Source organism: Cydia splendana, chromosome 14 (genome assembly GCF_910591565.1).
Source record: "Cydia splendana chromosome 14, ilCydSple1.2, whole genome shotgun sequence".
Classification (NCBI taxonomy): domain Eukaryota; kingdom Metazoa; phylum Arthropoda; class Insecta; order Lepidoptera; family Tortricidae; genus Cydia; species Cydia splendana.
Genome location: NC_085973.1, coordinates 3,379,942 through 3,403,080, shown reverse-complemented (window position 1 = coordinate 3,403,080; position 23,139 = coordinate 3,379,942). Strand labels below are relative to the sequence as shown.

General features: G+C 38.3%; 1 protein-coding gene across 5 annotated transcripts in view; it reads left to right on the top strand.

Annotated features, from left to right (window-relative positions):
- The window catches only part of LOC134797040 (protein PALS1), a 222,126-nt gene that overhangs the window by 21,056 nt on the left and 177,931 nt on the right, over positions 1-23,139 (top strand). For 2 of the 5 annotated variants that reach the window (XM_063769250.1, XM_063769254.1), the window contains exons 5-6: positions 12,149-12,282; positions 15,935-16,380. In XM_063769250.1, coding sequence (XP_063625320.1) covers positions 12,149-12,282; positions 15,935-16,380 — 580 coding nt within the window. Of the gene's footprint in view, positions 1-857; positions 1,140-12,148; positions 12,283-12,761; positions 12,839-12,873; positions 12,951-15,934; positions 16,381-23,139 lie in introns of those variants that run through there. The other 3 variants (XM_063769252.1, XM_063769251.1, XM_063769253.1) reach the window with 3 other exon arrangements.

Here is a 23,139-nt window from a genome sequence, read left to right as displayed (position 1 = left end):
CTAAAGCAGTAAAAGAAACTAAGAGTTATTGTGTTACTCTACTCATCCATATGAAGACGATGCAATTTGATTTTTTTGTAAAAAAATACGAGTATAATGTTCTCTGGAAGGGACTCTCAGTCTATTAAAGACTCGAGTTGAAAAGAACTCGAGTTTCGACTTAATCACAGAATAAATAATAGTACTAGGTACAGAAGACTCACTCTCTAACAAAACACGTCTGTTACGATAAGGACAGATATGGCCGCTAGGTGGCGACAGCGCCACGCGCGGCTTATGGCTAGCCACCAAAATTGGTGTGGAACGGATGTACTTTTAGCTACCTGTAGCAAAGCGACGAAATCGCGGAGTGAGCCACGCCTGACTTAATTATATGAGTCTGAAAAACACATTCTTAGGGCGTCCGCTAGATGGCGCGGGTGCACGGAGCGGGCGAACGCACGCGGGTGCCATTGTAGGTAAAATCCGTCGCATACGTCCGCGCCACTTACGGGGCCCACTGATTAACAGTCCGCCGGACGGTATCGGCCTGTCAGTTAGAACAAAATGTTGACAGTTCCGAACAACTGACAGGCCGATACCGTCCGGCGGACTGTTAATCAGTGGGCCCCTTTACCGTTGTTGCTCATACTATTTTTCTTAACCCGCTCACCCCGCCCCAGCTAGCGGACGCCTTTAACCCTTAACCAACACTATTGGCGCATAGCTATGGCAGAGTCATAACGCTATGGTAGAGTCATATGCAAACATTATTATTTTAAAGTATTTAAGTACACAATTGTTAAAAACATCTTAAAATATTTTACCAATTCCAATAAGAATCTTATTAGAAACAGTTCATTTAAAACATACGCTTCAATGACAACATTGACGTCATCAAACAAAAAATGGAACATTAACAACAATCATGGCAACCCGCAAAACCGAGAGAGAGGGAAACAGGTTTCAGAACAGTCGCCGCCGTACGTCCGCGCAGTGTTTTTAAATTCCGTCCAACATATTTAGGCGACAAAACCCGTGTTTTGCTGCCCAAAGTTAGTGTTTAAACAATCGATTTTGTTTCCAAGTTGACTAGTAGTGTGTTTAGTGTATAAGTGTAGTTCTGTGAGCGTAGATTGAGTGGTCATTTTCTGTGAAAGGTGAGTGAACTGTGGCGTCCAAGGATGCCCTTCCGAGTGGTGTTGTGAAAAATGCCGGTTTTTTAATGCTTTCTTTTTTTTTAAAGCGCATTGGCATTGACGTGGTTTTATTGAGGTAAATGGACTATCAAATTGTCAATTAAATTGCACAACGAATTGCCGTATCATCAAATATTGTTGAACAAAACGTGAGAAACTGCTTACAAGCACTTAGTAAAAGTACCTAAGTTTGTAATGAGTTTAAATCTTTAAAACAAAACTTATGATTATGTAAGTTACAGTATTTTAATTGAAGTAAAAGATCTAAATATTGATTGTGTACGATGTGTAACTGTAAAGTGTATAAAAAAATTCGTGCTACGAATTTGACAGCTAAACGAGATGGCGCTGTATGGCTCTGTAAGTTATGAGATAAATTTGATTGTGATGTTTGACAGTTCAGTGACGACAAAACATATGGCGCAGTACAGCGCCATCTGTTTCGCTGTCCAACTAAGCTAGGGGGCACGTTTTCTGTTAGACATTACCTGCCGTATTCGAACTTCAAGATATTCACAAGAGACGACACGTACTAGATTTATTCTAGATACGTTATAGTTTAGATATCAACTAGTTCTCTTTTGCAGCGCAATTCGGGCAACCAATGTCACTTTTACGTTAGATAGCGTAAGATATCTATGAGATGTGAATTGGATCTCTAAGTCATATCCTGAGGAAATCGTTCAAGAGTATCTCCAGAATCGCGCAAATGTCATATTTGACAGGTTAGATCTTAAACATATCGTTATCGTATCTTGGTGATGTCTAAAAGATATCTAATAGATGTCTATTTTAAAATCCCAACGGGCCCTACCTCTCCAACAACCAATAACTCTTTGGTTGAAACATCATGTGTCATTTCAGTATTTTTTCAATAGACATGTTTAAAACAGGAGTCAAAGACCAGACAATAATTAAATGTAGAGTCACCGCACTCTAAAAAAAATTTGGTTGGCCCTATCAATATTTTGATAGTCGTAATCAAGCATCTTGATTCCATACGAGCCTAACAAGGACTTCGACATTTCAAATAAGGTAATTCTGATTGATTTTACTATAGTTATGTAACTGAGCCAACTAAGATCTTGTTCAATATATACATGAAAAAGAATTATGCTAACTAATTGACCCTAGTAAGATCAACTAAGCTTGATATTTATTGAATCAACCTACGTTACATAATTATGTCAACAAGTTAATAATAGATGCAAGGTATACAATTGTTAGGATTAATCAATACCTACTTTATTAGTTCAATCACAGATACACTTATTGTTTTAAATAATCAGCTTTCATTGATTTATATAAGATCGTAATTGTTGTAATTAACTTAACGTCAACTAAGAAGAAACTGCTCTTAGTTGATCTTCATTTTTTAGAGTGCGAGTTTGGCACTAACATAAACGCTAGCGTGAACATAGAGTTAGACCAAGGAAAGTGTGCAGCGATTTTGATAGCCCACGCAGTGCAAGTGTTATTATACATCATAATTACATAGAAGTTTGACGTTTATAATAACACTTGCACTGCGTGGGCTATCAAAATAGCTGCAGACTTTTCTTGGTCTAACTCTAACTTACTTTCTATGCATCTCGCTCGGACATATTAGTGCGAGCGAGGTGTATAGATTGTATAGAACGTAAATTACGTAGCTTAGACAACTCTTATGTCAGTATTGACACTGTTAGTGAATCATGGTACATTTTGTATTATTCCTATAGAAAAGAATCACTTCTAAATATATAAGTCTATCGGCCCGATTCGAACTTTAAGATGTGTCAGTTAATAGATCCAGAAACGATATGGATTAGATGTGTCAGTGTCAAATGTGACGTTTCTTCAAACAAAAACATCACTTTTGAAACTGTCACATGTAATCCATATCGTTTCTAGATCTATTAATTGACGTATCTTAAGGTTCGAATCGGGCAGTATCTCCTTAGGTATAACTGGCGATAAAAACTGAATCCGTCAGACCGGTTAGCCTTGGGCCCGAGCATCAGCAAAACCATAACATCATTATAACCGCATAATAACTTCGATCCACGGACTAGGATGTCAGTACGGCGTTGTTATAAACCTATACCCGTACCAGTCACTGCCAGTGTCAAAACTGACATATATGCTAATGTCTACGTACTCGTAATAATATGCGAGTACGAACGGGATGCATAGAAAGTAAATTACGTTCTTGATAGCGTTTACGTCCAGTGCCAAACTGGTGGTAGCCACACTGTAAATTGTTCCCTGCCATGGTGTTTGTAAAATATTTAAATATTATAGCAATTGGAATAATGTTGTTGGCACTAAAAATAAAAATATTACACGTGATATGGGATTATCGAGGACTTTTTGTCTTACCCCCGTTTTCAACTTACCTCAACAGCTATTAGGTATTATATCTGTAATGTTAGGTGTCAAGTCACGCAAGCTTCTCTGACTCATCCTCTAGTCATAGCTCAATTAATATACCACACGCTAAATGAGAATCTGCAGTTAAGTCACTTTTTAATTATATCAAGAATCTACAGTTTTATGTTGGTATTATGTTACTTTTAAATTATATGTAACTTTTCTTGAATGACAACTTACGTTTAGTTATACGTCATAATTTCATAGAAGTTTAACGTTTAATATAACACTTTCACACTCCGGGCTATCAAAATCGCTGCAGATCTCGCTCTACCGCTTCATATGTATATAGAACGTATGTACATGTGAAGGAACGTATGTACACGTAAATTTAGTAGTACTTACTTGTCGTTAATAGTTATAGGCATTTAAATGCAGCACATGCAATGGAATGCAATCAAGATATTCAAGATATATAGTGATAATTTAACAGTGCGCAAAGCCCACTGGTGCGTTCTTGCAATAATTCTTGGCGTGTCTAATGACGCCATTTATATCTAATGGCGCAAATTGAGGAGCTGTTTATGTTATCTTCGTGACCTGATAACCAAGGGCTTTTTCATTAAATACATACATACATATAATCACGCCTATTTCCCGGAGGGGTAGGCAGAGACCACGGATCCTGACATACCTCTTTCGCTTCCTTCACTTTCATAACATTCCTCATACACGCGGTTTAGGGTGCTCTTGACCTGGTCTTTCTTTCTTTTTTTTTCTTTCCTGGGCTTTTTCATTAAATAATTGATTAAATCTCGTGAAGCGCTGGCGGTCTAGCGGTAAGAGCGTGCGACTTTCAATCCGGAGGTCGCGGGTTCAACTTCAAACCCCGGCTCGTACCAAGAAAGATCCAATCCAATTTAGCTTTTAAGATTTGACCCACAGGCCCCACAGCCACACTAAAAATACATACTAAAAGGGCGTGTAAAAAAAATCTTGTAAAAAATCAACTTCAAAGACAAAACATTATGTATCAGCTCAAGAAATAATCATTTAGCCCAATTCTCTCTTTACATGTAATGTTAGTCTGTACCGTTCATAACTTGCAAACTGGTTCTACCACACCCACCAATCTAATAAGAACTATAATGTCTTAACAATAAGGTTTAATTTATTGTGTTCATTTTGTACTAAACATCAGCGTCATTGTAATAAAGGTGTGGTTGAAGTTCAAGTTGAAATATGCACCTTATCGCTTATGATTTAAGGTATGAAATTGTTCATTGCATACGAGAATAATCAGAGGTAACCATTGATGTGATGCTGGGTTATAATTGTATTTACATACAATAACTTATCTACATGAATCATAGAGATATGATGAAATTATTATAGCGTTCTGAATGATGTCTTTCAAAGATTTGATATTTTTTTATTTTTTTGCAAATTTCATGAGGAAAAAAATACTGGGTCTGATGGAAGACATTAAATTAAGTCAATAGACAATAAAGTAGCCAGCTTAGGGCCACTTGCGCCATCCAGGGTAGACACTAACTCGGGATTAACCCCGGAGTTACCAGTACAATTTAATCCTGTGTTAACGTTTTAAGGGTTAACAGCCGAAAAGTTATGGGTTCTCTTCATTCACTAAATAAGCTAAAGCACTTTTTGCCTATCAAGACTAAAATTCTCCTTATAAACACTCTAATTCTACCTATAATTGATTATGGTGATGTGTGTTATCCTGACCTAACTGAAGAACTTCTCAATAAGTTGGATCGCCTTCTCAATAACTGCATTCGTTTCATTTTTTGTCTGCGTAAATACGATCATGTCTCTTCATACCGCTCCCAGCTTGGCTGGCTTCCCATCCGTCAACGACGCAGTGTTCGCATGCTGTGCACTCTATACTCTGTCCTCAACGATCCACACTCTCCTGTATACCTCAGGTCCCTCTTTCAATACTACGGCGTTTCTCGCAACCGTCAGCTTCGCTCTTCTGGCAATATGTCCTTATCCATCCCTCCACATCGCACTGGCTTTATGTCAGATTCGTTCTGCGTGCAGGCAGCGCGCCTTTGGAACCGACTCCCCCTTAGTATTAAAAATGCCCCAAACAAGTTCGCTTTTAAGAAATCGTTACGTGCTTTCTTTGCTGGTAGAATGAAGGATTCCTAGTTTTAGTTATATAAGTTATATATTTTATTGTATATATTTAATGTTAGGTATATATATATATATATATGTATATTTATATTTTTATTATATGTATATTTATATTATATGTATCGTGTATATTTTGATGTACTTGCGTATGTATGTTAAAATTCTTTAAATTAGCGTTGCGTCCTTATATTAAATTTTGTTAGTAGTAGTAGCAGTTGCACCGCCCACAATCTCTCTGCTTTGCCTTAAGGTTGACTGGTAGAGAATGCTTTTGGCATTAAGTCCGCCTTTTGTACGATAAGTTTTCTTTTGTGCAATAAAGTTTAAATAAATAAATAAAACGTTTAACTTCGAGTTAATTGGCTAACCCTGGAACGCGCTATAACATGGTATCTATAGTTTGTCAAAGGACTCTCATTTCAAACATAGACAGAGAGAATCATACTATCTTTGTCGTACACTAGTACTAGCACCCAAAAGAAAAGGATGAGTATAGTTTTCCTGGTTCTTACTGACTGACAAATTGGTTTCACTAACTATATGTCATATTTATTTACATTATTTTCAATTCCTATTGAACCTATGTATATTTTTGTGGATGAGATACCTACATTTTTTGGATGAAATAACTGTTATTTTCAAAGTTACTTAATTACTGATTTAATATGTATTTCCGTTGCGTTTTATATTTTAAGATATACCCTGCAAGCTGCAATTGTCCGCATGTAAATGCAGTTCAATTGTGCACAGATAATAAAATCATAGCGCATCTGGCGAATTTCTTCTTCATTTTCTCGATTTCCTGACGTTTGAATGCTCTACTAGAAAATGCAGCGGAAGTTTTTGATGTTCTTTTGAATAAAATGCAATGGAAATTGCATTCTTGAAGTGCAAAGCCTTTCCTCGCGCCACTTCAAGTCATACTTAGACAGTTTTATTATTGATGCAATTATGAAAGCGAGCTTTTTCTTAATGTATTGATGTTAAGTCTGGCAACATCGCAATCGAAAACGCAATTTGCACAGCGTTGAAAAAATATTTCGGAATAAATTACATTATATTTGAAACTAGACCAAATCCATTATAGTCTCTATGTCATAAAAAGTTGATTGTAGTCTATTTAGAATATTAATGAAGTTTTTATACTAAGGTTGAGGTTTAATTATTAATTATATTACATAATTAAATAGATCTGTTTATTTTATGTAAGTAAGTTCTAGGATTTTATATTGGTACATATCCTATGTAAAAACACGAACCTTTACGATTATGTTAATTACAACCGAGAGGTCCCGAGTTTCAAAGTGGAAATAATCATACTGTATTATATACACATAGAAAACATCCACACCTTACTTAGGAATAAATAATTATTTCTGATAAACATACAAATAAATGCCCTTACCAGGATTCGAACCCAGCTTCGCAGGGTCACAACCAACTATTAGGCTAGGATGTCCTTAAATTTACATGCTTGTAATTGTCACGAATAAAATGTCTTTTATCTTTTGTTTTATTGATTCACCTGCAATAATTGCGGCAACCTTGGCTAGCACTACACGATGCCGTCTGGCTGGCTTTAGGGGCATACCACACTGCCGGTGCCGTCGCATGTCGTTCCGAAGTGCGAAGCGACAAATTCGCGTGCGGCGACGACGGTCCGGTGGTGCTATTTTCTTCGTATATCTTCGTAATCTTCGTCCGAAGCTGCGATGCGCGACGAATCGCGTCTACGTACAAAAATCCGTACTGTGCTATGGAGCTCGGTGTGGCATACTTACCCTGCGGCGCGCACCGCATCTTCGTCCGAACGCACGAATCGTCTTGCGATCCGCACGGTTAGACGGAGCCAATGTGTTAAGTATGTACCGTGCGATTTTTACATACAAATCGAGATTCTACATTACAAAGTTAATGGCAGCATCGGATGTCGTTCCGAAGTGCGAAGCAGTGTGCTATGTCCCTTAGGTACGGTACTAGGTATTACTTAGAATACTTAGATAAATAATGTGGTACAGCAAGGTCTGTCTGCTTAGTTAGTATTCCTGCAGCGGCGGGACGCTCGCAATAAGTGACGAAACATTCTCATTACAGGCTTATTGCCACCCTTTTAATATTTATTAGCTGCTTTCAATGGAATGCTCTAGATTTAGAAGTACGACACAGAATGAGTAATATTTCATACAGAACGGCCACGCACCATCCAGTCCCAATGGAATTAAATAAATTGCAACCCGAAATAGAAAAATAGCGAATTGCAAATAGTTGTTATGTTTTCTGAAATATTGTCAGTGCACCTGAATTCACTGTTCGTTGCCGTACTTATAAAATTAATTAAGAGCCCATCAACGTGCATCCACTGCTAAATAATCGTGATTATTTAAATTTAACGAAAGGTATTTAAAAAAGGAGGCCGCTACTGTACTGTACTACTGCATTGTGTATTTAAGTACCTTTTGAATACATCAAACTAGTTATTATGTTACTGGATTCGTCAATTTATGCGTCCAAAGTTAAAAGCGGCCGTTTTTGTTTTGAGTTCATAGATTGACGAATCCAGCAACATTAAAACTAGTTTGATGTAATCAAAAGGTAGGTACTTAAATAGTGCTAGTGTGCACGTTGATGGGCTCTTAACAAATGCTCAAAAGTCTTTAAATAGGTATGTATCTCGGCAATTAATTTCCTAACGAACTTCACGAATAAATAAACCCATCGCCATGTATAGTCTGACAAAAAAGAGTAGAAATTAAACTGACTGTAAGAGTAGTGAAAAATTGTAAAGGGTCGGAAAAGACTTGTCGACGAAAAGAGACGAAATAAAACCTTTTCAAGTGTTGCTACAGAATTAATGAAGAGAACTTTTAAAACAAACCGGCATACTATACTATTTTCAACTTTTTTCCTTTGACATAAGTTCTAAAATGTACACATAATTATAGACATCGTATCGTACTCTTTATTAGCGGTACTGCGTTTGTTAGCAGACCATGGAGTTTTTTGTTTTAGCCGACTTATGTGGTGCCTATAAAGAAAGAATGAACTTTGTGATTTCAGAAAGTTGGCTCGGTTTAGTGAGTTCGTACGGCTGGGAGTTCATTAGGGATACATTATTACATACTTTTAATTAAACCCTATTATTTCGGGATTGTACAGTCAGTATCAAAGAAAAAGTAGTACTCAAACTGACCAAATATGTTTTAGAAGCCCGGCTTCTTGGTAACTCCAGAAACATTTTGAATAACGCACTCAAAACGGTCGATGTTGATTCGCTCATTTAGCTTCTCGACTCGAACGAATGCCTCGAAATACAAATCACCCGCCTGCTCTTTTGAAAGATAAGATAGAATTCTGCGCGAAAAAGTATGGATCTATAGTTTATACTCTCAATCCGTCTAGCACACAAGGCCCAACGGTTCATTTCTGTTCAATAATCTCATGCGCATACCGCAAGCCACATATATTAAGCTTATATAAGACAACCATTGTCAAGGAAGTCTATTGTCATCCTACAGCAACCATAACTAATTCTAAAACCAACGTTCAATTCGCTATCAAACTCATACATTGAATGGAGAGGCGTCATAAATGCTCAAGTATGACTCAGCGCGTGTTCATCAAGTGATTTGCCGCGGTTTTGGACGGCTGTCTGCTGTAATTTGACCTCTTGTTAATAAAAGTTAGCTTATAAAAGTTGATAAATAGGGTTGCCATATAAAAAATGGAATATCCTGAGTCTAGGCATCATTCTAAAAATCTTGTCATTTCTTGTACGGTCATATTTTTCCAAAAATCTCCGAAAAAGAAGTACCTTAACGTGGAACACCTATCGCCAAACATGAAATACGTTTCGTTGAGGTGTTCCGTTCTGGTCTTCATCTGCAGTTCTACTTCATTAAATGTCCCTTTTTTAGTCTTGAAATGTTTGAGTTTATTAAAGATAAAACATACGTTACCTTTTTAAATGTATAAGTCGTCAGTCTCGTCTCATAAGTCAAAAGTCTACACCTCGACATTGGCAGAATCCACCTTGCTAAATTTAGCGAGGAGTAAAAGCCATAATAAAAAAAAAAAATATATAATATACATGTTTTTATAAATAATTTGGTAGAAAAGCAGAAGGCTAAAATAAAGCTAACTAAAAACTAAAATTGACTAACTGTAGAGTTAAGTGTAAGTTAAAGTGATGATTAAACAAATGAATACGTTTACTTAATGTCACTCCTGAGTCCCCCTTGTCATTATTGCAGTTTTGAATTTGCAACCTTCTTTATATTCCATTTTAATTCAAAATTCCATTTGGATTAAATCCTTTATAAAGGCCTCAGGGACTCAGGAGGTTTGTAAATGCTTGATTCGTTGATGAAAATACAAAAACCACTAAGTATGTCTATGTATGCCTATAAAATTTGAGGAGTTCCTCATACATCCATCAGAACTGGATTTTGCCAAAAAATATACTCATCTATTACTTAGTATACACTTAAAATTTTTTTTTATTAGTTGAGTAATGACGGGGTCTGAGGAAAAACATACAATCAAATTGAACCTCCATTTGAAATGTAAAGTCGGTTAAAATGAGGAGGTTCTACAAGAAAAAATCTGACGAGGGGTTAGTTTTCCTATTTTCTTTGACTTCCGAGTAAGTATATAAGTATATACATAGGCACATGTAGACCCTAATGGAAAGTTAAAGATTTATATGGGTGAATCAACTTTTTCTTGTCCCGAGTTGCCATGGTTACGGTCTCCTGGGTCACTCTTAAAATACTAGTTTTTCGTATTTGAATGAACCAATCTTGAATTTTTTGGTAGTTATAAGGCCTTTCCATAATGATGGGACATCTACTAAGCACGTTTGTAGAACATGGTACAGCAGTTCTTCTAACAAACTATGCTACACTATTGTCACCTGGCTGATGGGACAGAATAACAACAAGAAATAGTTGATCGACCCATATAGCTTAGGTAAGTATACTGGTTTAAGTACAGCAAAAGTGAATAGTTATGTGAATTCAACACGCAGCCGAGCACGTGGATCGAATACAGATTGCGCTGGCGCACCGATGCTGATGCAGATAGCCTGAGTTGATGCATAGATCATACAGGTTTTGTGGCGACGATTATGATAACAACATATATAAGTACGCAGGTTATTGTGTGTTGTATAGTCGAGTTCACAATAGCACATTACGATACAAGTACGAAAAGTAGGAAATTCGCAACGAAAGGCGATAAATTGAAACACAACCGAAGGGAGTGTTTTAAATCGACACGAGTTTCGAAGTACCTTTTCGCACGTGTATTGTACACGTTTTACAGTACATATGGCCCTTTAAATTTTTGACATATGCACGTATTGTCCTTTATCCCGTCCTAGGGCGGTAAAGTAGCACCACTAGCACCATATGTAGTGTAAACGTCTTTACAAGGCTACGTTTTAAGTATACATTTATGTTTACGTCACCCTAGGCCCGTAAGTGGGATTTTCTTCCCACGGGACGGGAAGAAAATCTCACTTCCTGGCAAGGCAAGACGTAAAACTTTATACAAACCACTGGCGGTAATTCGTAAAGCCCCAGACCGCAGGTGTTTGTGCCTCCCATATTACCTCCCTATATGTAATGTACTATTGGGTCAAAGTACGTGCCTATTAAAATGGATTACATAAATAATTACACTGTTTTACGTTTCTCTTCACTGATCGTCGGGCGATTAAATGGAAATCTCATTTGATAGTCTTTGGTACCATACTCGTAGCAGCTAAGGTAAGGCTTAGCTGGTATAACAGCTGACTAACATTAAGGATTTTTAGGGAAGTGGGAAACCTAGAAGCTTTATCAGAACACGTTAACACCTAATGAGGCATAAGTATATTAGTTTCATGCAGTTAACTTGTTACCACTAGCTAGCGCCGACACGCGTAAGGGAAGTGTCAGACCTCCATATCAATGAAACATTAATGGGAGCAACTTAACGAACTTACTTGGAAACAACCTGAAACTTCTGTGCTTCTGTGCAATGGTTGGAGCGAATCAATCTGAGGTCGTACCTATGTCACTCTTCGTAAACAATCTCTAACTACGGTGGTGAAATAGGATAGATGGATAAACACTTTATTCATTTCTACGACATTATACGTAGCTAAAAACTGCATTATTCCTGTTGCCAGGGAGGTTTTGGGATTCTAATGAGCAATTTTTACTATGGGACCAACCTCGACACTTTGGCTAGTCCGTTTTCTATGGGAGGGTAAATTTTTGTGATTTTATGTCATAGGTACGTTAACAAGCACTAAAATTTAGACATATATATTAAATTATAAATGTTTCTTGGTAGCTCCAGAGACATTTTTGGTAACGCCAAAGATGTGAAAAGAGTCGGTCCAAACGTTGATTCGCCCACATATATAGTGATAAACACTTTTTTTGACAATGTATTTTCTTTCGCAGTATCGGACATCGGACTCAGCAACATCCAGGATGCGTTCCTCATCGCGGTCGAGGAGCAGGCGGCGCAGCGCCTCCAGCGGCTGTCGGCCCTCAAGCGGATCACCCCGGTGGACATGTCCAAGCTGTCTGTAGAGGTGAGGACATGTTGACATGTTGTAGTCATAGGAGCAGGCGGCGCAGCGCCTCCAGCGGCTATCGGCCCTCAAGCGGATCACCCCGGTGGATATGTCCAAGCTGTCTGTAGAGGTGAGGACATGTTGACATGTTGTAGTCATAGGAGCAGGCGGCGCAGCGCCTCCAGCGGCTGTCGGCCCTCAAGCGGATCACCCCGGTGGACATGTCCAAGCTGTCTGTAGAGGTGAGGACATGTTGACATGTTGTAGTCATAGGGGCGGCGCAGCGCCTCCAGCGGCTGTCGGCCCTCAAGCGGATCACCCCGGTGGACATGTCCAAGCTGTCTGTAGAGGTGAGGACATGTTGACATGTTGTAGTCATAGGAGCAGGCGGCGCAGCGCCTCCAGCGGCTGTCGGCCCTCAAGCGGATCACCCCGGTGGACATGTCCAAGCTGTCTGTAGAGGTGAGGACATGTTGACATGTTGTAGTCATAGGAGCAGGCGGCGCAGCGCCTCCAGCGGCTGTCGGCCCTCAAGCGGATCACCCCGGTGGACATGTCCAAGCTGTCTGTAGAGGTGAGGACATGTTGACATGTTGTAGTCATAGGAGCAGGCGGCGCAGCGCCTCCAGCGGCTGTCGGTCCTCAAGCGGATCATCCCGGTGGACATGTCCAAGCTGTCTGTAGAGGTGAGAACATGTTGACATGTTGTAGTCATCGCGGTGAGGAGCGGGCGCAGCGCCCTCAAGCACGTAACAAAAAGTAATTTCTGTTTCTAGATGAAACTAATAAAAATTATAGCTCCTCATACAGATAGTCCGCGGGCTCCGAGGCTTATACAGAAAGAATTATGAAATCACTTGAACATGAATCGTCATCCTAGTTCACAGAGAGAGTGCCGACTAGTTTTTTATCTGTGACTGTCATACGATTAATTAAACCAGTTTTGACGATGCGTTTTTAGCGCATATTTGCGCTCTAGTTATCACACTTTCTCCACTAGCTAATGCAAATATGGATGTTGACACACGTTGGATCATAGAACGTTTTCTACTTACTTAGGAATATATACCTAGTTTGTTTTTTTTTTAGCTATGAAATACTGCCCAAAGTAATGGTCTAGCTCGGCAGCAGTCGGACGTCGGACACAATATGCTCGGAATAAAATTAATTTAGTTATAGGTACTTTGAGGTTGATACTCGGTTTATTGAACTCTTATTTATAAATCGAAACTTTAGTATATGTTCAACTTGTTAGAGACCCAAGTCGGCTGTAGAGACTGAGTCCTAGAGTTAGAAGACACTTATTAAAAATATATATATATAAAATTTATGGGTTAGGTACTCTATAATATAACGCTTATTTTCTTTACTGCAGAATTACCTACTGCAACTAGTTTTTAGATCAAATCTACAAAATTGTTGACGGAGTCTTTATTCGGAGGTTCCGAGTCCTTTTGAGTTGCGCTTAAAAATACTCAATTGACTTAAAAGACTCGGAAGCTTTTTTAGCACCGAATCTCGTAAAAATCGAGTTTATTCGAGACCAATACAAAATAAAATTCAGTCAATAGCAGAAATAGAGAATTTTATGACATCTTTTGCTGAATACAATGTCGCCGATATTGTAACATTGATCGCACATCGCTCGATTGTTCGCTAAGCATCCGCTGTTTATCTAAAAGGAACAATACATGAACGCTCCGTCCTATTGTGTCCGCTTCCCATGCCGAGATTTACATGTCGGTTCCGATTCAATTCATAACAGACATGTGTAACTAACGGACATATTCTGATTTTACTAACAGGTTTATGAATTAGAGCTGGAGTTATGGATCTGATCTGTCAATGTCAAAAGTGACGTTTATGGTTGAAGAAATCTCACAAGTTCTGAGTGACTGAGTTCCGTCGTCAGTCTCCGTTGCTGTTGCGATGCGTACTGACATTTCGCAGTATGTATTTACTGTACGTGTAGTTTAGTATATTGACGGATGTCAATATTTATCACAACGGAATCCAGGCGGCGTAGCACGGTCGCGTTTTTATCCCATGTCACCATGCCTGTCACGTTCTAACAAGTATGTAAGTGCGAAAGGGACGCGCATAGTGATAGTCGATAAAAATGGAACCGTGCTGAGCCCGCATAAATCTCGATTTCCGTGATAAATATTGTCATCCGCCAATATTCCAGATTAGACGATCAATAAGTCTCTAGGAGCCTTAGGAGTCTCAATGAAGATCAGAGAGGAAAATGGAGACTACGTTTGTATGGAAAAGCGGCCGTCATTTTCCTCTTAAAAACCTCTCAAATCCAAGTCGAATCAAGGACGCATATTGTTAACCTAAATTCAGTTCCATTCATAAACAAACCCGGAAAGCGATTGCGTAAAAGTCAATTTTGGGGTCCGTCCTTCTAAACCCCTACACCCCACTCGGACTATTACGAAACCCGGGCGGTATTAGCAATAAATAACTTATTTTAAATGGGGTCATATTTTTTATGGGCCACGGACACGGTAAAGCACTTATATTAGACGTTTTATATTTTAGTGAGCAACAGTTGGGTTTGGCTTAGCCTTTTGGTGTGTTATGTAAGTGAAGGAATGAACGAATATTATATCTTCAATACACTATTAGTATATGTTCTATAAATTATATTTGGTTTCTACTAAAACTAAACTTGTTTTACCCTAAACAATTTGACATACGTTTGAATAAGATCTTACATAGACTTGCGTTGTATTAATTCTGGTACTTAGAATGACTTATATCATAATAAGAGCATCATAAATTTTCACTCCCTATTTCACTCTCACTGGAGATAATTTCTGAAATAAAATGTCCCTCAGTCAGGCTACAAAATTGGCATATTTCAGTCAAATTCGTTCTGAATGTTTGTGTAAAACAATTACGAATATCCAATATCCATACACTTATACATTTATAATACCAACTACCTACAAGTCAAGCAATATAAAAATGCTTTCACATATTCTACAACAATCACGATCATCTAGCGAGCCATAATCTCGGTACCCGAAGTGTAATCACTTCAACAGTCTCGTGTTTCAGTCTCCCATTCCTTAATTAAAGTGTCTTATTGCGATATTACGACATACAATTAGGTCCCGGCCGGCAACGTAATCTTAATGGGGTTTTAACGGCCGCTATAGTGCAGTAAAGGCGTTTGTGCCCCTACTTGCCCCTTGAGATAACCAACTGACTTCCTATTTGGTAACCGTTATACGGAAAACTTCAATATCTTCTAGATAATAAAATGTTTTGCTAGGTTCCTAGCAGATTGAAAATATCGGTAAGTAATCAGTTCCTATTACCGAACTTTATTGTGGCGGATCTAGCAGGCGAACTGTCTTGGACATACTCCCAATAATTGGTGACACTTACAGGTCAGCCTATGTACTTTAACATCTTCGCTGCGGCAATTAGTATAGTGTAACTCGTAATTAAGGATACTTTGCATACCGCAATGAACTTGTTCAAGTTAACTCAGTAAGTCAGGCACATTGAAATTACGCACTCGTTTTTGCTCATGCGACTGTAATCTGTAATCTTCCACACCTCAATCACCCGTCCAATGACATAATTGTGCTGTATCACACTAGAATACGACGAGAATCAGACCCTTGCTAATATCGTTTTCATTTATTTCCAGTTGAATCGCCGAAAACGAACGCAGCCCGAGAACCGTCAAGAGCTGAACGGCTACATAGGCAACTCCACCGTCTACGTCACCTCCATCAACGAGGACGGAGCCATCGAGACCAAACCCACCATCTCATCCCCCAAGTCACTCCCCAGATCCCTCCAGGCCAAACCCACCCCCATCATCGCCAACGGAATAGACAAAATAGAACCTATCAAAGAAGTTGTCGAAGTTAAAGTGGAACCGGAGAAACATGAGAAGGACATTAGTGAGAAAAGTTTGAAAGTTCAAGTGGATAGTGTTGATAGTGAAGTGAATAGTGAGAAGGATCTTTACAGTGTCGCCAGGGAGCACCTCAGTAACGGGAGGTGCGAGAAGCTGATCGGAGAGCCTGATTATAAGATCAGGGCGTCGGCTGTTGTGGAGAATAATAAGCTTGGACCAGGGGAGAAAGGGTGAGTGATAGTACTGATAGTTCTTTCTTCCTCAGCGAGTATGCACCCACTGTTGGGCATACGCCTCTCCAAATCTCCTCCAAGCAGCCCGATTTGGTGCTTCTCTCCGCCAGAGTGGGCCTGCAATCTTTTTAATATCATCCTCCCATCTTGTTGGAGGTCTATGATCTGGTCCTGATAGTTATAGATGTGCAAGTTTCACAGAAAACAAAGAAAAAGTTTCCTAGGGCACGCCAGTAGTAATAGTGATAGTTATTTGGCTCTTTCACTAGACCAACTCGCTCATACATGAAGTTCCCAATACAGCAGGCTATCGCGAAGGCTTAGGTCTCTTAGAGATTAAGTGCTCATCCTGAAACACTCCCGAAGGTTTTTCTTTTGCCTTTTCGTCTTGGTGTCCCTCCGTATCTTTCCCATTATTGTCTAAATAGAAGTTCATCATACTTTTGCTCTGTTTCATTATGTAGCCTAGATTTGAGCTTATTTTCACTCAACAAAATAAGTTTTTGGCAAAAATTCCATTTTTGGTACAAGCTTTTATCGCTGACTGTACTTTTCTTACGACAGACAACTAATACTCATCGAGACAATTCTAAAAAAAACCCTAACACAATTAGGTTGCGTTGTTTCATCACAGAGTTCCTATGGCCACCTTCTGTCTCCATCATCAGATCAGCTCGATGGTACCATAATATTGCATTGTCATCCGATTTATACATGCATGCAAAATTTCAGCTCAATCGGAAACCGGGAAGTGGATCAAATTTAACTTGCAAGATTTTATTACAGACAGAAAACGGGACAGGTGAAAGTAAATAAAATAAAAGATTGTAATAATCGACACGGTCAGGTCTAGAACCTGCACCGAGTTATTGGCAGTCATTTTTATGACTACGATAGCTTTGGCGTTTAAGCCTTATATTCCCTTTTCTTTGATATCAATACCTTATTATAAAATAAAACAAAGTCCCCCGCCGCGTCTATCTGTATGTTCGCGATAAACTCAAAAACTACTTAACGGATTTTCATGCGGTTTTCACTTATCAATAGAGTGATTCTTGAGGAAGGTTTAGGTGTATAATGTGTTAAGGTTTTATGTAAATTGGTTAAACTACCCGTGCGAAGCCGAGGCGGGTCGCTGGTTCATTTTTCTCAAAACAAAATAAAGCGTTCAAATAGTTTTATTCCGCGGTTCAAATTGTGAATGGCTCAAATCGCCGTTATCGCCACTTACATAATATTTGGTCACACATAAACTATTGCAAAATTATTACCCGCCTCTCTGAGAGATTATTCGCTTTCAGACATATTTATTTACAGTTATATGTCTTTGGATTAGTCACACTAGTGTTCTGCTTGAGACAAAGGCGAATTGAAAGTTACCAATAATACCAAAGGGTACGCGGATTGAAAGTTACTATACGTAAAAATAATACCTAAATACCTAATAAATTGTATAAGTTGAATCAACGGTGGACAATAATAGTAGTCCGTTTGGTTAGAAGTTATTTTTGAATGTAAAAATTACCTCTCTCTCTCTGTTTGCCTAGCCACATCCCATTTCATTTGGTGTCGGCTTTCCTAGTCTTTCTTCGCCATACTTAGGGTTCCATACTCAAAGGGTAACACGGGACCCTATTACTAAGACTCCGCTGTCCGTCTGTCCGTCTGTCACCAGGCTGTATCTCGTGATCTGTGATAGCTAGACAGCTGAAATTTTCACAGATGATGTATTTCTGTTGCCGCTATAACAACAAATACTAAAAACAGAATAAAATAAAGATATAAGTGGGGCTCCCATACAACACACGTGATTTTTGACCGAAGTTAAGCAACGTCGGGCGGGGTTAGTACTTATATGGGTGACCGTTTTTATAGATAGGTCACTTGGCCGGTTTTTGATGATGGACATCCAAGTGTGAAGGAGAAAGGGGATAATGTAAAAATTACGTAACAATCTGAAAATTATTACAGTTCCTGTGAAAATACTGCTCGCTGGGAAGCCTATTTGAACTTTAAAAATCTTAGTTTCATTTGATTTATTACGGGCAGTTTCAGTGCATCTCACCCGCACATATTATGCCGGCTGTACACACTCGTTTAGAGCATCTCACTGAAAGTCTCGGCACCGCTCCGACCCAATTGGAGAAGGGCAAGGCGAGACGAGTAAGAGCGAGAAGGGACCAGTATATGTATGTATGTAATGTACACGCTCATTCTCGGCCTTGTCTCTGGGTCTCTAGGTGCCAGGAAGTTAGGATAAACATAAGAACATAGGCCGAAAAAATCACGGGACAATATTGCCATAGTCTAAAAAAGGTAATCCTTATTGAATTTACGTGGTTACCCGTACAAATATAACCATGTCAATTTCAACGACTTGTAATAGTTCAATAGCAAGTATTTGGAAGACGCGTCCGTGGGCGTGTGAATCGTGTGATGCTCGAAAGTAAAATGAACTATTAGTAAGCATTATGTTATGGCCGTATCTCACATCGCATTACGGAGGAATGTGCCGGCTGGCCTTCGGAGGCGAACGAACTAGGAAACCCGGCCCGACGCTTATTATGTTAACCATAATTTTATAGTAAAAGTACGGGGAGGCTTTAGTTATTAGGGAAAAATATTCAACGTTCGACATTAGTTCAATTAGTACAGACGCTATCAGATATATCGAAGCGGCCATGGTGCTAACAAATATCTGAACACGCCTCTATTGTCAAAGCGTTAGAGTGCCTGTTCAGATATTTTTGAGCACCTCGGCCGCTCCGATATATCTGATGACGAATGCACCTAAGCTGAACTACAATGTTGCCCTAAAACAATTTGCGATCCTTACTTAACAGGCGCCAATGATGTGATTGACTCCTACTAATTAGATAATACGAGTATATGCTATTGGTTCTGTATTTTCAGTAGCAATATTTGTGTAAGTACCTACCCTTTATTCATTCCTATAATACGCTATATAATGTATTATCTCAGTCAACGAGAACATGAAAAATAAATACTTACGTATTTGTTATGATCACTTTAGGGTGAAATTAGCTTTCTATACTTATAAAGGAATTGTTTATTCTACTTTTCTAAATTTAAATATTTTTTTTTAAAGACGTCTACTGAAATAATCTGTTAATTCCATAAGTGGGAGGTACTAAAGCCTTACAAAAATATAACTAAGGTCACCTCCTACCTACACTTTCTTCCCACCATACTTTGAAAGCTTTTAATGACTTACAAACACTTGAATGAAAAAAAAGAGTACCTAAATTCTCATTTAATATTTACTGCGCTATCTTTATTTATAACCTAAACAGACGCTGTTTTAAAATCAATACTCCAAGGTTTTCCAAGTATCTTTTACCTGCTATTGGAGACTGACAGGCCAATTCAAACTTACAGTGACATCAGAATGATATTTGAATCATGTTATTTAGTTATCATGCGTGTAATGTAATGTAATGTATACAAGTAGAAGCGAATGCAAGATAACTGAATGACTTCAGTTAGATGTGGGCATCATCATCATCATCAGTCGTTCCCTCAATGCTGAGGATCGTGACATCATGTCCTCATGTTGCTGACCAGTCTCTTCCATAGGCTTCTGTCACCCGCCATATGCATGGCTTCCTGTAGATGCAGATCATCAGAGATGTGGGCATCATAATCCTTATTTAAACCATACATAGCACATCAAAATAATTTCATGGTTTTACTAAAATCCATATGGCAGCTAATTAATATTTGAACAACACGCACGCACGTGAAATACGTGCTAATTACGAAATGTATGGACGGCCTAATAATCCCATTGTTCTGAACATCTGTATTTGAATTGAGTACGCTTTCGGATCCATGTTGGATTTGACTAACTAGTTGGAAATTTACAAGTTTGTGTAGGGTAAATTATATTATTTTATTAAATATAGGTACATGTGAACACTATGTCAGAAGACTTCATTTTAGGTTTCAGATCGGAGGAACTTTCATATACTTAACTAAGATTGGGGCTTATGATACATATGCCAATATAATAGGTATACATAGCTCAGATACATCATCGCAAAATAGGTGTTTTAAAGTCGTGTTATTTAGTGTTTTTTATTAACTAGCAACCCGCCCCGGCTTCACAGGTGTTAGACAAAACCTTAACAAATTATACACCTAAACCTTCCTCAAGAATCACTCTATCAAACCGCATGAAAATCCGTTCAGTAGTTTACGAGTTTATCGCGAACATACATCATACACAAACAGACAGACCCGGCGGGGACTTAAATAGTTTTATAAGGTGTACCTATTAGTAGGTTGAGTAAGGTCATTTAGCATGCACTTTAGTCTCAGGCGATGCCGCTTGGCACGATTGTTCCTTAGGTCAAACAAAGTTGATCTGGCCCGGTAGCCGGGAGATCGTACCATGCAGACCCCCAAAAAAGGGGGGGGGGGGGTGAAAGGGTCGGCTCCCCAGGTCTAATCTATGCTATATTCCTTCCTAGTCTTAGCAACTAGGGCAAGTAATATATCATTTTCGTATAATTTAGGGACGGGGAATTCATTTTCGAAATAATTATTATACCTTTCCATACAAAAAAAATATTTTTGTTAAAAAAATGAAAATGTTATGTAATTTTTTGTGACAATTTTGGATGTTACAATGACAGTGTGGCGATTAGCACTAAATAAAAAATGGTAAGATGTAGCCTATGTATTGTTTTTTCTGAAAATTATCACTTTATAGTAGGCATTCATACATTTTTTCGTAATAAAAAATAATTTATAGTGCGTGGCGGTAACGATTTCCATACAAATGGAACTATGCCCAAAGTCAAAGATTAAAAATGTTTGCTAAAACACTGAATTTGGCATTTTAAAAGTTTAAATATAATGTTTTAATGATTTTTCCATGCGTTTTTGCCCTTTTTTGGTACAAATTTGTTGTTTTTATTTTTATTCCATACACACTATCTCCCCCCCCCCCCATTTCCCCTCTTAAGGGTAGATATTTTTAAATTTGTTTTTATAACTAACTTATACCTTTTATAATTAATCGATGTTCAAACTTTTAGGTTAAAATGTTCAGTAGTTTAGGATCTACATGTGTTTGAGATAAAGACATTTTATTTCATAATATCCCATACATTATAATATCTAATAAAACTCTGCTTACTTCCAGACATCATACAATCTAAACCCCTGAAGATAAGAAGCTGAAATTATCAACATCAATTAAATGCATCAGGTTTAAGTTTAAGATATAATAAAATTTTATAAAATCAACCCTTAAGGGGGGGAAATGGGGGAGAGAAAGTTTGTATGGAAGAAAAATAAAAATATCAAATTTGTACCAAAAAAGGGCAAAAACGCATAGAAAAATTATTAAAACATTATATTTAAACTTTAAACTGCCAAATCCAGTGTTTTAGTAAACATTTTTAATCTTTGACTTTGGGCATAGTTCCATTTGTATAGAAATCGTTACCGCCACGCGCTATAAATTATTTTTTTATTACGAAAAAATGGCTGAATGCCTACTATAAAGTGATATTTTTCAGAATAAACAATACATGGGCTACATCTACCAATTTTTTATTTAGTGCAAATCGCCACACTGTGATTGTAACACCCAAACTTGTCACAAAAAAATACATAACATTTTCATTTTTTGTACGAAAATATTTTTTTTGTATGGAATGGTATAATAATTATTTCTAAAATGAATTCCCCGTCCCTAAATTATACGAAAATGATATATAACTTGCCCTAGTTGCTAAGACTAGGAAGGAATATAGCATAGATTGGACTTTGGACCTGGGGAGCCGACCCTTTCACCCCCCCTTTTTGGGGGGTCTGCATGGTACGATCTCCCGGCTACCGGGCCAGATCAACTTTGTTTGACCTAAGAAACATTCTTGCCAAGCGGCATCGCCTGAGACTAAAGTGCATGCAGTTCCATACATTTGTGTTCCTTACTAAACCTACTACTATAGTGATTTCTAAATTATATTCATTGTCGCAAATGTCCAAAACTAATCGCCTTGCGATTACCTGTGCCTAATATTATAATCTCCGATTTCTCGACGACTGCCATTTATGTAAAATATTTATTTTAATGTTTTAAATTAAATGCTAAACTTCACTGTTGGTCCCATTGTCATCTGATCAACTTCAATGTGCTTAAGAAATGGAGGCCTAGGCTCTCCGAAACATATCACGCGAGTGATTAAAAACATGTACACAGGTAAACCGTAAAATTAGTTTAATGCCCTTTAACTTGTTTATTTCTCAATTGGGACACGTTTCCCGTGATAATCATTACCTTTAATAAAATGACCAATCTTCGGCGGAAGCTGAGGCGCTACCGCGAAAACCGAAATTCGCAAATTGCGGGGATCTGTCTCTTTTACTCCAATGAAGGCGTAATTAGAATGACAGACAAAAATGCCCGCAATTTGCGAACTTCGATTTTTGCGGTAGCCCCTCTGGACCGCAACTAGCACCATTTAACCTCAAGAAACTGGCTTTGCAAATATTGCGATTGCAGATTTTGAAATCTTCATCTTAGGTATTATCTAGGTGGGTGGCTTCTCTCTGGGTCAAACAGATCACTGTGTTATGTCTTTCCTGCAGACATACACAAGAGTTAAGGGCTATAAAGGTTAATTTTCTTATTTAACCCTTATCCACGTGAAAAGGTCCTCCTTTTATTTAGAGAACTACTTATGATAAAATCATTCACACAAGCTGTTAACTATTGCCCAC